This window comes from Bos grunniens, chromosome 12 (genome assembly GCF_055505025.1).
Source record: "Bos grunniens cultivar Pamir isolate PY7600 chromosome 12, Bosgru_T2T1.0, whole genome shotgun sequence".
Classification (NCBI taxonomy): Eukaryota; Metazoa; Chordata; class Mammalia; order Artiodactyla; family Bovidae; genus Bos; species Bos grunniens.
The window spans coordinates 74197526-74210856 of NC_141176.1; the positions used below are offsets into that span (position 1 = coordinate 74197526).

At 46.2% G+C, this 13331-nt stretch overlaps 1 protein-coding gene across 1 annotated transcript in view; it reads left to right on the forward strand.

The window, feature by feature from the left end:
* The first annotated feature begins 4331 nt into the window (after positions 1-4331).
* The window catches only part of LOC147361907 (ATP-binding cassette sub-family C member 4-like), a 198065-nt gene continuing 189065 nt past the window's right edge, over positions 4332-13331 (forward strand). The window contains exons 1-3 of the mRNA XM_086330242.1: positions 4332-4885; positions 8829-8939; positions 9500-9620. Coding sequence (XP_086186368.1) covers positions 4812-4885; positions 8829-8939; positions 9500-9620 — 306 coding nt within the window. The 5' untranslated portion in view covers positions 4332-4811. The remainder of the gene's footprint in view (positions 4886-8828; positions 8940-9499; positions 9621-13331) is intronic.

Below are 13331 nucleotides of genomic sequence, written 5' to 3' on the forward strand. Positions count from 1 at the left end.
ATGAGGATTCTGGTTTCTCTGCATCCTCTCCATCACTTGTTATTGCTCCTTTAGTCATAGTATTGAGCCATTTCAGATCAATAAACAAGTGCAGATAGAGGTCTTATGACATCTCGCTCGTTTGTAAGCTCTGTGTCTGGCCTAGTGGTCCTGCACCTGAAAGGCATTCACTGAACATCTGTTCAAAACAAAGTTTTATTTGTATGTTGTTTTAGGTTTTAGTTTTTAGAAAATGCTCTCACAAATCCTGAGGCTCACAGTAACCCTGTAGGAAGTAGGATGAGTGAAGGATCTGGTCCCCTGGCTCTAGAGCCACTCTTCTCTGAACAATTTAATACTGGATTTCAACATTTCTTCTAAACATCGTATTAGTTTATGCTCAGAAAACAATGCTAAAAATTTTCAAAAAACTCTTAGTTTTAAACATACAGCAGAAGCTGAAGGGACTGAGTGATTTGACAGTTTAGAGATGACAATTATGGTCCTGAGAGAGTTGGAACTGGAGAGAACAGTCTGGGGAATTGGGAAAAGGGAAGTCACCAGACTCCCAACTTCAGCAAGCAATTTCTTCATCTTTGAAGAAGAACTAGTAGCTGAACATTTATAGGGATGGAAAATGTAGAGAATTTCAAAGACAACTGGAAATTAGGTGAGGAGTGATTATTTAGATTGTAGATTGCATTATCTGAGAAAGAGTTAACAACAGAAAGATGGGTAATTGAAAACTGACGGTTTTTGGCTCTCTCTTCCTTTTTGCAATAGAAAATTTCAAACCTGCATAAAAATTAAGAAAATAATATTAAGAAAATAGTATAATAAACCACCATCACGCCCATTAATAGAAAATAATCAACACATTGCCATTGTTAAATGTATGAGTTATAAAAAATATTTGACTACATTAAGGATTTCTTTAAAATTGATTTCTCCTCCAGCTTTATTGAGATCTAATGGACAATCAAAAATTGTATATATTTAGATGTACAACTTGATGATTTGACATACATATACACTGAAATGCTCATCATACTAAGCCAATTAATGTATCTATCACTTCACATCTTAATCATTTAGATTTTTTTCTTTCTTTTATGTTGAGAACCCCTAAGCTCTACTCTCTCAGCAAATGAAAAGGACACAGTACAGAATTATCAACTGTAGCCACATTGCCATGCCCTAGTTCTGCAGGACATATTCATTTTGCAAACCTGAAGCTAAAAGTCATTGTTAATACCATTTTAGCCAAGGTTCATGGGAAATTATCAAAGAATAATGAGGTGATCTTGTTATAAGCCCCACAAACTTTGATCTTTCTTCATTTAGGATGAAAGGGAAGAAAAGCTTCTAAGCTGGTAAGGCAGCCACAGAAATAATTTATCACTTATGAGTGAGGGCCCAGGATTTTGTTCTCAGTCCTACAGTCATTGATTCATTCAGATAGCATATTGTGGCACTTTTCACACAGACCATCCACCAGTGGGATGGTCATGCTGGACTTGGACTTGAATCCAAATCTAGATTCATCATTTACTGATTCAAAGACCTTGGAGAAGTGCTGTCTTTGAGCCTCATTTTTCTCATCTGTAAAACAGATAACACCTCCTTGAATAGGGCACTGTTTGATTTAAAAGTGAAGCAAAAAAAAAAAAGTGAAGCAAGTTCCCCACAAATGCACATAACCTGTGTTCTATAACATATGCCACTGTTACATATTTGAGTTATAAAATGTTTGAATACATTAAGGATTCCTTTAAAATAGATTTCTCCTCCAGCTTTATTGAGCTGAGCTCATGATGAAAGAAATCATAAGGCAATCTCTCTGTCCCAAATCCCCCTTGTAAGAGGGCAGCAAAAAACTCACAAGTGTACCCCTACAATGTAACCTGTGAGATGCAAGACATCTCACATGTTGTGGAGTTCTCTAATGACAGAAAATTCATCTTTTGAAATCATTTGGAGTTTTCTAATCTGTCACATTTCTCTAAATCTTGCAGCTCTATAAGCATAATATGTGCTAAATCCTGTTGTTCAGTCAGTTCAGTCACTCAATCGTGTCCGACTCTTTGCGACCCCATGAATCACAGCACGCCAGGCCTCCGTGTCCATCACAGTTTCCCGGAGTTCACTCAAACTCACGTCCATTGAGTCGGTGATGCCATCCAGCCATCTCATCTTCTGTCGTCCCCTTTTCCTCCTGCCCGCAATCCCTCCCAGCATCAGAGTCTTTTCCAATGAGTCAACTCTTCGCATGAGGTGGCCAAAGTGCTGGAGTTTCAGCTTTAGCATCATTCCTTCCAAAGAACACCCAGGGCTAATCTCCTTTAGAATGGACTGTTTGGATCTCCTTTCAGTCCAAGGGACTCTCAAGAGTCTTCTCCAACACCACAGTTCAAAAGCATCAATTCTTCGGTGCTCAGCTTTCTTCACAGTCCAACTTTACATCCATACATGACCACTGGAAAAACCATAGGCTTGACTAAACGGACCTTTGTTGGCAAAGTAGCGTCTCTGCTTTTCAATATGCTATCTAGGTTGGTCATAATTTTTCTTCCAAGGAGTAAGCGTCTTTTTTAATTTCATGGCTGCAGTCACCATCCTGCAGTGATTTTGGAGCCCAAAAAGATAAAGTCTGACACTGTTTCCACTGTTTCCTCAACTATTTCCCATGAAGTGATGGGACCAGATGCCATGATCTTCATTTTCTGAATTTTGAGCTTTAAGCCAACTTTTTTTACTCTCCTCTTTCACTTTGTAGTTCTTTTTCACTTTCTGCCATAAGGGTGGTGTCATCTGTATATCTGAGGTTATTGATATTTCTCTTGGCAGTCTTGATTCCAGCTTGATTCCAACTTCTTCCAGCCGAGTGTTTCTCATGATGTACTCTGCATATAAGTTAAATAAACAGGGTGACAATATACAGCCTTGATGTACTTCTTTTCCTATTTGGAACCAGTCTGTTGTTCCATGTCCAGTTCTAACTGTTGCTTCCTGACCTGCATACAGGTTTCTTAAGAGGCAGGTCAGGTGGTCTGGTATTCCCATCTCTTTCACAATTTTCCACAGTTTATTGTGATCCACTCAGTCAAAGGTGTTGGCATAGTCAATAAAGCAGAAATAGATGTTTTTCTGGAACTCTCTTGCTTTTTCGATGATCAAGCAGATGTTGGCAATTTGATCTGTGGTTCCTCTGCCTTTTCTAAAACCAGCTTGAACATCTGGAAGTTCACAGTTCACATATTGCTGAAGCCTAGCTCGGAGAATTTTGAGCACTACTTTACTAGCATGTGAGATGAGTGCAATTGTGCGGTAGTCTGAGCATTCTCTGGCATTGCCTTTCTTTGGGATTGGAATGAAAACTGACCTTTTCCAGTCCTGTGGCCATTGCTGAGTTTTCCAGATTTGCTGGCATACTGAGTGCAGCACTTTCACAGCATCAGCTTTCAAGATTTGAAATAGCTCAACTGGAATTCCATCACCTCCACTAGCTTTGTTCGTAGTGATGCTATCTAAGGCCCACTTGACTTCACATTACAGGACGTCTGGCTCTAGGTGAGTGATCACACCATCGTGATTTTTGGCCATCATCAAATGTTTGGTGCCTGGTTTGTATTGGCCAAACCAAGGTCTTGTGCCCAATGTACATTGAGGTGAAACAAACTGAAAATTTGGGGTTCTGAGCAGAGAAAGGTTCCTTGCGAGGGTCAAGCAAGGAGTACAGGATGTTCATCCTCAGAAGGCTGGAACTCCCCAGTGGATTTCAGGGGAGGATTTTTAAAGGCAAGCTGAGAGAGAGAGTCCAGGGTACTTGATTAGCTCATGCACTATTCCGACTGATGTTGAGGGGCAGGGTAATGTAACAGGGGTTATCATCATAAATCCTTAGGTTCCAGTTTATCCTGGTCATCATGCAATTAACTTCTTCCACCTGGTGGACATTTTAGCATCTGCAAAACAATTCAGGAATATGCACCAGACCCTGTTGTAAAGATTCTGTGACTGTTTATGGCTAATCTATCGATGAAGTTTTTTTGTTATTACACCTTCACATTCTTCCAATCATCCTTGAGCCAGCCTTTTGTGACTCAGAGGAGGCCTGGGAGATTGAAGCTTTTCTACAAACAAGAGCCAGGCAGAGGTCATGGGGTTGGAGTAGGGTCTATCCCAGGAAGGTCCCTCAGTGTTTTACTCCATTCCAGTTGGAGACCTTCCCACAGTGCCCTTATTTGGTCCTGAGGAGGGCAGCATGTCCAGAGGGTGTGCTGCTGTCTGCTTCTGCCATCTTTCTCAGGGTTTCCTCTGCAGCGCATGGGCAGCCTCTGAGCAGCAAAGATGGGCGGGGCCTGAGACTCCCGCCTCCTGTGAGTTCCTGGACTCAGAGCAGGAACTTCCGCAGAATTTGCAGCCAGGTGTGCTCCAGGGAGCTGGGCTGGTTGTGCCCCGCAGTCAGCCTGCCTGCCTGCCTTTATCAAAGAGCTGGTAGCTTTGCCTCCCACCTGCGTGGAGCTCCTAGCAGCATTTACCTGGGTGTCTCTTGGTCCTGCAGCCCCACACGTGGCATGCTGCATCCATCCTAGGCCTGTGGCAGCAGCTGCACAGAGTGGGTGCCTCAAAGGTGGACTCTGGAGGTTTCTCAGTCCTGGGAGGTGAGACCTGGCACACCACTCTTAGAAGCAGGTGTTCTCAGGCTCCGGCCCAGTGGACCTGTGGGGTGGCCAGTCTCCAGCATCCCCGCCGGCACCTCCAGGAGCAGCAGGAGGCCCACCGCCTCCTGAGCAGGGCGACCCCGGTCTGCGTCCGCCTTGGCTGGCAAGATGCTGGCCGTGTCCCCGGAGGTGAAGACCAACCCGCTGCAGAAGGCGAACTTCTGCTCACGCCTGTTTGTCTGGTGAGCACCCCATCTAAGCTGTGACAATTCCTGCAAGCACATGCCTGACACTGCTGGCTTCTTTTGGGGACCAAGGGACAAGGAGAGGGTGTGTTCGGGACTGGTGGCAATAGGGGTGGGAGGAGGACCCAGGGACCTGGTGTCCACCTTATCCAGCTGCCTCAGAACCGCTCAGCAATTCACTGTCAGTTCTGAAAGAAGCTGCAACTGTCACCCCAAGGAAGCAGCTTATGAACAATTTTATTTATCTAATCAGTGCCCTGCACCTTTGCCATCTTCCAATAATGTCCCCACCTTTCCCCATGTTCCTTAGGTGAACATCTGAGCTCCAACTGCCCTGGGATACTTCTCTCACCCTGTCTATGGCCATGCCTTTCTTTCTTTCCATGCCTCCCTCCCTGTGTGGTTGACTATTTGTCCTGGTACCTAGTCGAGGCCAATTTCATGTGTGTACAAAACACAATTGTTTTTTATGAAATGAATGGGAACACTATTCTGGAACACCTTTTGCTTTTTCCTGGGATACACAACCAGGAGCAGAGTGTCTATTTGACCACAGCCCCTTTCCCTAGTGTAAATATCTCCACTTCCACCTTTGAGGACCAGATCCTGGGAATGGGGTCCATGAAACCTGTGGGGTCTTATCCAGATTTCTAGCTCAGAGAAGCAGTGCCTCATCCCTGAGCTGGGAGGAAACACACAGATGAAAAATGCTGCAGAGTGCTGAAGCTCTTAAATGAAGTCTTCATCTAATAGCTGGGACTACAGAAAGGCAGGCCTGAACCTTTGGACTTTAATCACACTTGGGTGATTACTAGATCTTTTGTTTCTTGACTCTAACCCATTCATCTTTCCCACAAATTCTGATACTTCTTTTCTGGGACAGCCTAGGGGATCCCCAGAGTGATGGCAGCTCCTATTCTTGTTTTGATGGTAGTATAGTCAGTGTATGTGGCCACATCTCTTGGCTATTGGATGTCCCTTAAGGAAAGAGGGTCCTAAAAGAAGGAATATGTGTGTGGTTACCATAAATAATAGCAAAATAGATAAATGTCTCTTTAATTTCAGGTAGAGCAAAAAACTCTCAAAGCACATTCTGTTTGTTGATTTTGAAAATGTATGTGCATAGAAATGGAAGGTGGAGACTTTGATTTTGGTTGGCACCCATTTCCAGTTTTCCTGCTGGAGAGGAAAGAGGGTAAAGATCATCTGCAGAGGTCTTTACCCTCATCTGGAGAGGAAGGATTGGTAAAGACCGTCTGCAGCTTGATTATCTCAGTTCTCCAAGAGATAAAACTAATGAGACAGTTGAGGAATCATGGACCAAAGAGCAAGAGAAGAAGAGTAACTGGAAAAGGCTCTAAGAATGGCCTTAGCAGCTCATGGAATCTGGGGATCTTTCTTTTGAAACTGTCACAAATTTGTTCAGTCAGGCCATTCTTGTTCTGAGCATTTAGCCAAGTGGCCTCTCTAAAGATATATATATATATATATATATATATATATATATGAGTATAGTCGATTTACAGTGTTGTGTTAGTTTCAGGAGTACAGCAAAGTAAATCAATTATACATATATCCACTTTTTAAAAAAGATTATTTTCTTTAAAAAAGAAAAAAAAAATAAAGGCTATTGAAGAGTATTGAATAGAGTTCCCTCTGTTATACAGTAGGTTCTTATTAGTTATCTATTTTATATATGCTTCCTTGGTGGCTCAGATGATAAAGAATCTGGCTGCAATGCAGGAGACCTGGGTTAGATCCCTGGGTTGGGAAGAATCCCTGGAGAAGGAGATGGCAACCCACTCTGATATTCTTGCCTGGAGAATCCCATGGACAGAGGAGCTTAGTGGGCAACAGTTCATGGGGTCACAAAGAGTCAGACACAAATATAGTAGTTTATATATGTCAATTCCAGTCTCCCAATTGTCCCTTCTTCCCTTATCTGCTGGTAACCGTAAGTTATTTTTCTACATCTGTAACTCTATTTCTGTTTGGTAGGTAAATTCATTTGTACCGTTTTTTAAAGATTCTATGTATAAGTGATACCATATATTTGTCTCTGCAAGCGGCTTTCTCTGGCAGTTGGGATGCACTCTCTTTTATCAGACTGCTTGTATTAACATAGAAACAACAGGAAATGGTTGCTGGGGCACAGATTCCCCCTTGATCAGCCGGCAGGTAATCAAGAGCTTTGTAGTCTTCAAGAGTCATGTGGGCCAGAGGGTCTAGGGAATATTTTGTCATTCTAAGGTTAGAACTGGGTCCTCTACTTACCCAAGCTAGTCTCTGACTTTTTTTTTTATGGTTATGGGATTATAAATCGTTACTAGTTCTAGGCTCATCAGGGATCCTACAAGAGAGACAACTGCTATTACCAGTCCAGCTCCCCTCCTGACTAGATGAATGGTCCCCTTTGATTCACAGGTTGTGTGAGTGTAATTAAAATCTGAATGTAACCTTGATCTGGGTGTGAACCACCTATAGCCCAGTGTCCCCTGGTAGAGTTTTCTTGGAGACAGTTGATGGCCCAACGTGGGTGGCCCTTGTCACAGGGGCCTCAAGGAACAAACATCCCTCAGGGGTGCACACACTGTCTTTGGGTTTTCTTGAGTCAAGTTTAGGCTCATGGTGGTGCCCTTCCATCCAGGGTACTGGTTGCATAATCAGACTCATCTATGTTTGGTATGATCCTGTTCCCACAGCCGTTAAGCATGATAACTACCTAGAGTTGGCCATGCCTGTAGGTGGAGGGCTCATAGTGAACAGTTGGTTGAACTCCCAGAAAACAGGGATTTGACTAACACATATACCTTTGCAGGGGTGTGGTGGCAGTGGGCAACCTTGATGTCCCCGGGCAGAAGCCTGGGCATGGAGGAATTAAACCGTAGTTTGGTGATGTTGTCAGTTGTTAGTGGAGTTCCCTGAAAGTCTGGGGCTATATTTATTCCCCGACTGAGACTGAGGCTGATTGTGACAGATCCAACAGTCAGTAAAACTTCAGCCCTTTTGGATGTTTGAATGTTACTTTTTAAAATAAATGAATCTGCCAGGGAGTGATACCAAGGAGGACCGTAAGAAGAATCAACTGTGCACTTTAGCTGGGAAGGTGTTACTTATCTTGAGTTTGTCTTCAGAAGATTGGGGTCAGAAAGAGGCTCACGTGAGCATTCTGGCTGAGGGGAGTCTGACAGGACTGTAAGGAGTTCAGGGTCCAGAGCCTGTTAGACTCAGGGTTTTGTGTCCATAAGATAATTGCCTGTAAAAATTCCTCTCTGTTGAGAGCTGATCTAAGGAGATCTTGATATCAGGGTTGAAACTGCTTTGAATATGACTGGTGCCCAAACACTTTAGTCATATCCGACTCTTTGCAACCCCATGGATTGTAGCCCACCAGGCTCCCCTGTCCATGGGATTTTCCAGGCATGAATACTGGAGTGGGTTGCTGTTTCCTTCTCCAGGGGATCTTCCCAACCTAGGGATCGAACCAGCATCTCTTACATCTCCTGCGTTAACAGACAGGTTCTTTCCCACTAGTGCCACGTAGGTATCCTTGAATCTGATACAGTTCAGAAGATTTAAGTCCTCAGTAATAGAGGAACGTTATCTGCAGCCTTACCCGCAATGGCCACTCAGCTCTATTCTGCTTTCCTGAAACACTGTTACTTTATTTTCATTTCTAGATATATTTTTTCCTTAATAATTAAAGAACATGTACAGTGTATGTTCAGTAGGCCACAAACAGCCTGCTTTTATACCATGTATAAGCCAGCATGACTTTCCTATACCTAGAATATATGTGTGTAAGCACATGTCTAAATTCCCCCTGTACCTTTATATATTTAAAATGTAGACTTCTTTTTTAACAATGTCCATGAATGTAGGTTTCTAATTAGAGATGTATAATTTGGATATATGTCACTCTCCTTTTAATGTTTAACAGGTGGCTAAACCCCTTGTTTAAAATTGGTCACAAACGGAAATTAGAACCAGATGACATGTATTCAGTGCTTCCAGAAGATCGCTCCCAGAGCCTTGGAGAAGAGCTGCAAGGGTGAGCACAAACATCAGAGAGAGGGGAGGAAGAGTGAGAATTTCCATGTGGGGCTAAAGGTTTGGGGGAGGCTTTGCCTTCCTCTGGGTTCTCCTGAGTCTCCTCCCCTGACACTGCACACTCACCCCCTCAGGCTGACCCCGGGCTTAGCCCACTTTGCAGTCTGGGGAAGCCCGTGTTCCCTGTGCAGCCCGTGTTCCCTGTGCATCTGTGGACGTGGAGGGAGCCCTCAGCCACGGCCCTGGAGGCCGAGCTCTGTCTTGGAGATGGGGTCCCTGGAGGAGGGTGTTTACCCTCCTGAGCTCCTCATGACCTGTGAGTCCAGCAAAGCTTGGCAGGAACTTGTTTCCAGAATCTGGAACTTTTCCCTCAAGGCCTGTTTCTCTGGTGATTCAGAGTCTGCACCGCTCATCTTTCAGGAGCCCTGTGAGCAGGTAGCCAGCATCTATTGCCGCAGCCGCAGAGCGCCCCGTAGTGCAGGCTCGTCTCCCACTCCGCCCCGCCCCCTTTCCCCTTTGGTGGACACGCTGTTCTTCACTGTGCTCTGTTTCTCATCGCAGGCACTGGGATCAGGAAGTGAAGAGAGCCCAGAAGGATGCACAGGAGCCTTCCTTAATTAAAGCAATCATAAAGTGTTACTGGAAATCCTATTTAATTTGGGGAATGTTTACGTTTCTTGAGGTAAAAAATTTTTATACTGTGCATCGCTTTTTGGTGTATGAATATCAGTACTGAGGTGGACGGGACCGGTGGGGAGAGAGGCCAGTGGTCTAAGGTCTGAGGATAAACCCTCATGGAAACATGATAGAGCTCAGAGGTTGTATTCATCTTTAGAATGGCAAGAACTGGACTCCAGGGGTTACTGTTCTTCTTTTAACTGATTAAAGAGTGTTGTGGAAGGATGGCCTTGAAATAAAATACATTTTATTGTATGGTAGAAAGTTCCTGGTGCTCAGTATAAACACTGATTGATCTTTGACCAAAAGAAGATTCCAGCAACCTCAGAACCATATGTGCCCTGTGATTTAGAGGAAGGTAATTTGGACCTGAGCCCAGAATAAAGTAGCTTTTATGGCGCTTTGTTATAGTTTAACAAGGTAAAAATTGTTACCTTGACCAGGTCACATCTGATAAATGCTTTTCTAAGAAGATACCATTGCCGCTCCTCTTCCAGGGGAACAGAACCCAGGGCCCTGCATCTGGCCTGTAGCTGCCCAGAACTCCTTACAGTACACCTTGCCCCAGGCTTCCCCCTTCCCTATGGGCTGGCACTACGAGCAAAGCCCCTGTGGGGAGGAGCTCCAGCTTGACCGTGAATTCTGTGTACCCTCCACGCTGCTTTCTTTCCCTGGTTGTGGGAGCAGATTCCTGGTTGAAAGGGGAGTTCTAATAGCCTGGCATTGGCAGAGGGTGTAGAAGGGAATGTTCAGGGCAAACCAGAGGCAGAAAGTTATGAGGTCAGTGACCTCCTTGACCCTGAAGATCTTGGGTCAAGATCCCCCAGAGGACAGTTCACCTGGGGACACAGGGCTGTGAGCCCCCTGTTCTGGCTGAGCCTGCTGGGGGTCTGCTGCTGACCCCCTGGGTGGTTTGTGCTCTCCATGGTCCCATTAGCTGCCTTTGGGACACGGGTGGGCTGTGAGTGTGTGAGCAGGAGGAATGGAAGATGCCGTTGCTGTGAAAGGGGTGTTTTAGGTGCAGAAGGTGTGAGCTGTCCTCAGTCCATTGTGTTGGGGGTGTGGTGGGTGGGCCAGGTAGTTTACAAGTGGGCGGCGTGGCTCTGGTTTAAAGTGCTGAAGGGCACTGCGGGCAATGGGCAGCTGGGGAAGGTGAAGTCCACCCCACACAACTGGAGAGACAGAGAATCTGTCAGCTCCCAGGTGACTGGATGGTCCTGGGGGATGGAGTTCTCACTGATGTCAGAAGAGGATTGGCCACTGTGCCAGAGGATGGGACAGGTATGTGGGGCAGGGTGTCGCCTTTGAGAGGACACTGACCACCTAGCTACTGCAGTGCCTTGTGAAGGGCAGGGGTGGGAGAGTGAGCAGGAGCCCGTCAGGCTGCCCCAGCCCTTCTTTGTCCCGTGTGCAGCTGTCCCAGTCATGGAATTTCCACATAGTCACAGTAAGTCTGTTTGAAATACACAGGTGGCAAGCTGGTATGGCCTGTTTGTGCAGGATTTCCTGACCTCACACAGCAGAGCTCTCATGAATTCTGCTTATCAGGAAACCCTGGGGCCTCGGTGTCTGCCTGTGGCTCACGCCAGGTGCATAGTTAGATGAGTGGCCTCCGGGTTTAATGTTGGATCATATCCTGGAGCAGGTCTTTCTCTGCTGTCCCTGGCTCTCTAGTTTCTCTTTGGTAGCAGATGCTCAAGAGTCTTAGAGTCAGGTGGGTTCAAAGCATAGCCCATGTGGCTGGGTTTGAACTGAGCTGCTGGTTTTTCTTGCTGTCCTGGGCTGTTAGCCCCTTGAGTGGGGTCTCTAAGCCTTTGATGCTGCTGTGCTGCTGCTAAGTCACTTCAGTCGTGTCCGACTCTGTGCCACCCCAGAGACGGCAGCCCACCAAGCTTCCCTGTCCCTGGGATTCTCCAAGCAAGAACACTGGAGTGGGTCGCCATTTCCTTCTCCAATGCATGAAAGTGAAAAGTGAAAGTGAAGTCGCTCAGTCATGTGCCACTCTAGCAACCCCACAGACTGCAGCCTACCAGGCTCCTCCGTCCATGGGATTTTTTAGGCAAAAGTACTGGAGTGGGGTGCCATTGCCTTCTCCGGGCCTTTGATGGATCCCATCCTAATATGAGTCCTGGGTCTTGGCTGTGGCAGCTCATGGGAGAAGCAGACATAGAGGGAGAGGCCGCAGGATCTGGGGTTCTTCCTGAGAGGGAATCCTCCCCACTGTGGTGCTGGGAGTGTTGATTTCAAAGTTGTCCAGCCCCAGTAATACTTCCTTCTGGGGGTCCAGTAAGGCCAGGCCTGGGGCTGCATAAGGTGCAATTGGTAGAGCCCTGGCCCTTTCAGGAGGTTGGTCGCTGGGTGGTCATGGCGGAGAAGCAGTGAGTAAAGGACATAAATTTAGGGGCTCATCTGTGTGGGAGTACTACTAGGACTAGTAGCAGTGCTAGTTAGTTAATAATTGATTTTATGAAGCAACTTCCCATGTTGTGATCAATCTATACTGCTTGTTATTCTTTATATTTTATATTTTAAATATTTTATATTTTAAATCTAAACTCAGCCCAGGATTTTCTAAAACACAAACATGTTTCCTTTTTGACCTCTGGCCCTCTTTTAATCTCTCAGATTCACAGAATGCCCCGTGGATCATCCATGATCCCAAACAGTGTGGTCTTTCCACCCACAGAACGAGCAGGGCCTCCCAGGTACTCCTGGAGGCACCAGTGGGAGAAAGCAGGGTGATGCCAGTCCAGAATGAGGCTTTTAGGGTTTTAGGATTTTGAGATATGAAAACCTCTGTCCTATGAGAAGGGCTTCCCTGATAGCTCAGCTGGTAAGGAATCTGCCTGCAATGAGGGAGACCTGGGTTCAGTCCTGGGGTTGGGAAGATCCCCTGGACAAGGGAAAGGCTACCCACTCACTCCAGTATTCTGGCATGGAGAATTCCATGGGCTGTCCTGTGAAAACTGAGGAGTATCTCTTCCTCTCAGAGAAACGAGTGGCAGGCTGTGGAACACTTGCCAGTCACCCCTAATTAGAACAGAACAGCCTGAGAGCTCCCAGCATCCCTGGCCCCTGTGTGAACCTTCACGGGTACTGTGGGTGGAGAGGATAGGTCCCCACCTGCCTGCGGCCGTCAGGGTGGAGAGGAGGAGCCTGAAGCCTCTGCCTGGGCCTGAGTCACAGAGACCACCTCCCCAGGTCATCAGCGCTTCTCTCTGAGAGGTGAGGTCTCCATTGCTGGTGTGTAATGGGGTGATCTCAGAGAGCCAGAGTGGGTTCACCCAGTCCCTTCCCCTGAGAGGGGAGGTGTTTCCGGGTGCTGTGTCCTTTTCCCAGGACTCTTAGAAGTGGCCCAGCCTTGTCCGGTCACTTGGCCTTTTTTTGAAGCCACTTTTGCTGATGGTCTCTGGTCCAGGTGGAGGCTGTTGGAAGCCCATGTGTGTGTAAACCTTCACTTTGGAGCTCAGTTAATGGACAGGAAGTAAACAGAATCCTCTGCATCCCACAGTGGGCTTTGTGCCTCAACTCACGGCTGGTTCCCCAAGAGCTGAGTGGTCTTTGCATTAATTTCCCAATACTTTCTTCCGTGTGTCCCTCACTTTGCTCAACCCAGGAGGCTGAGGAGTGGCTGCTGGTGGCAAAGATACTGTGGGCTGAGAGCAACCACTGAGGACCACACAGCAAGGGAGAGGAGGAGGGGGCCTTGAGCCAA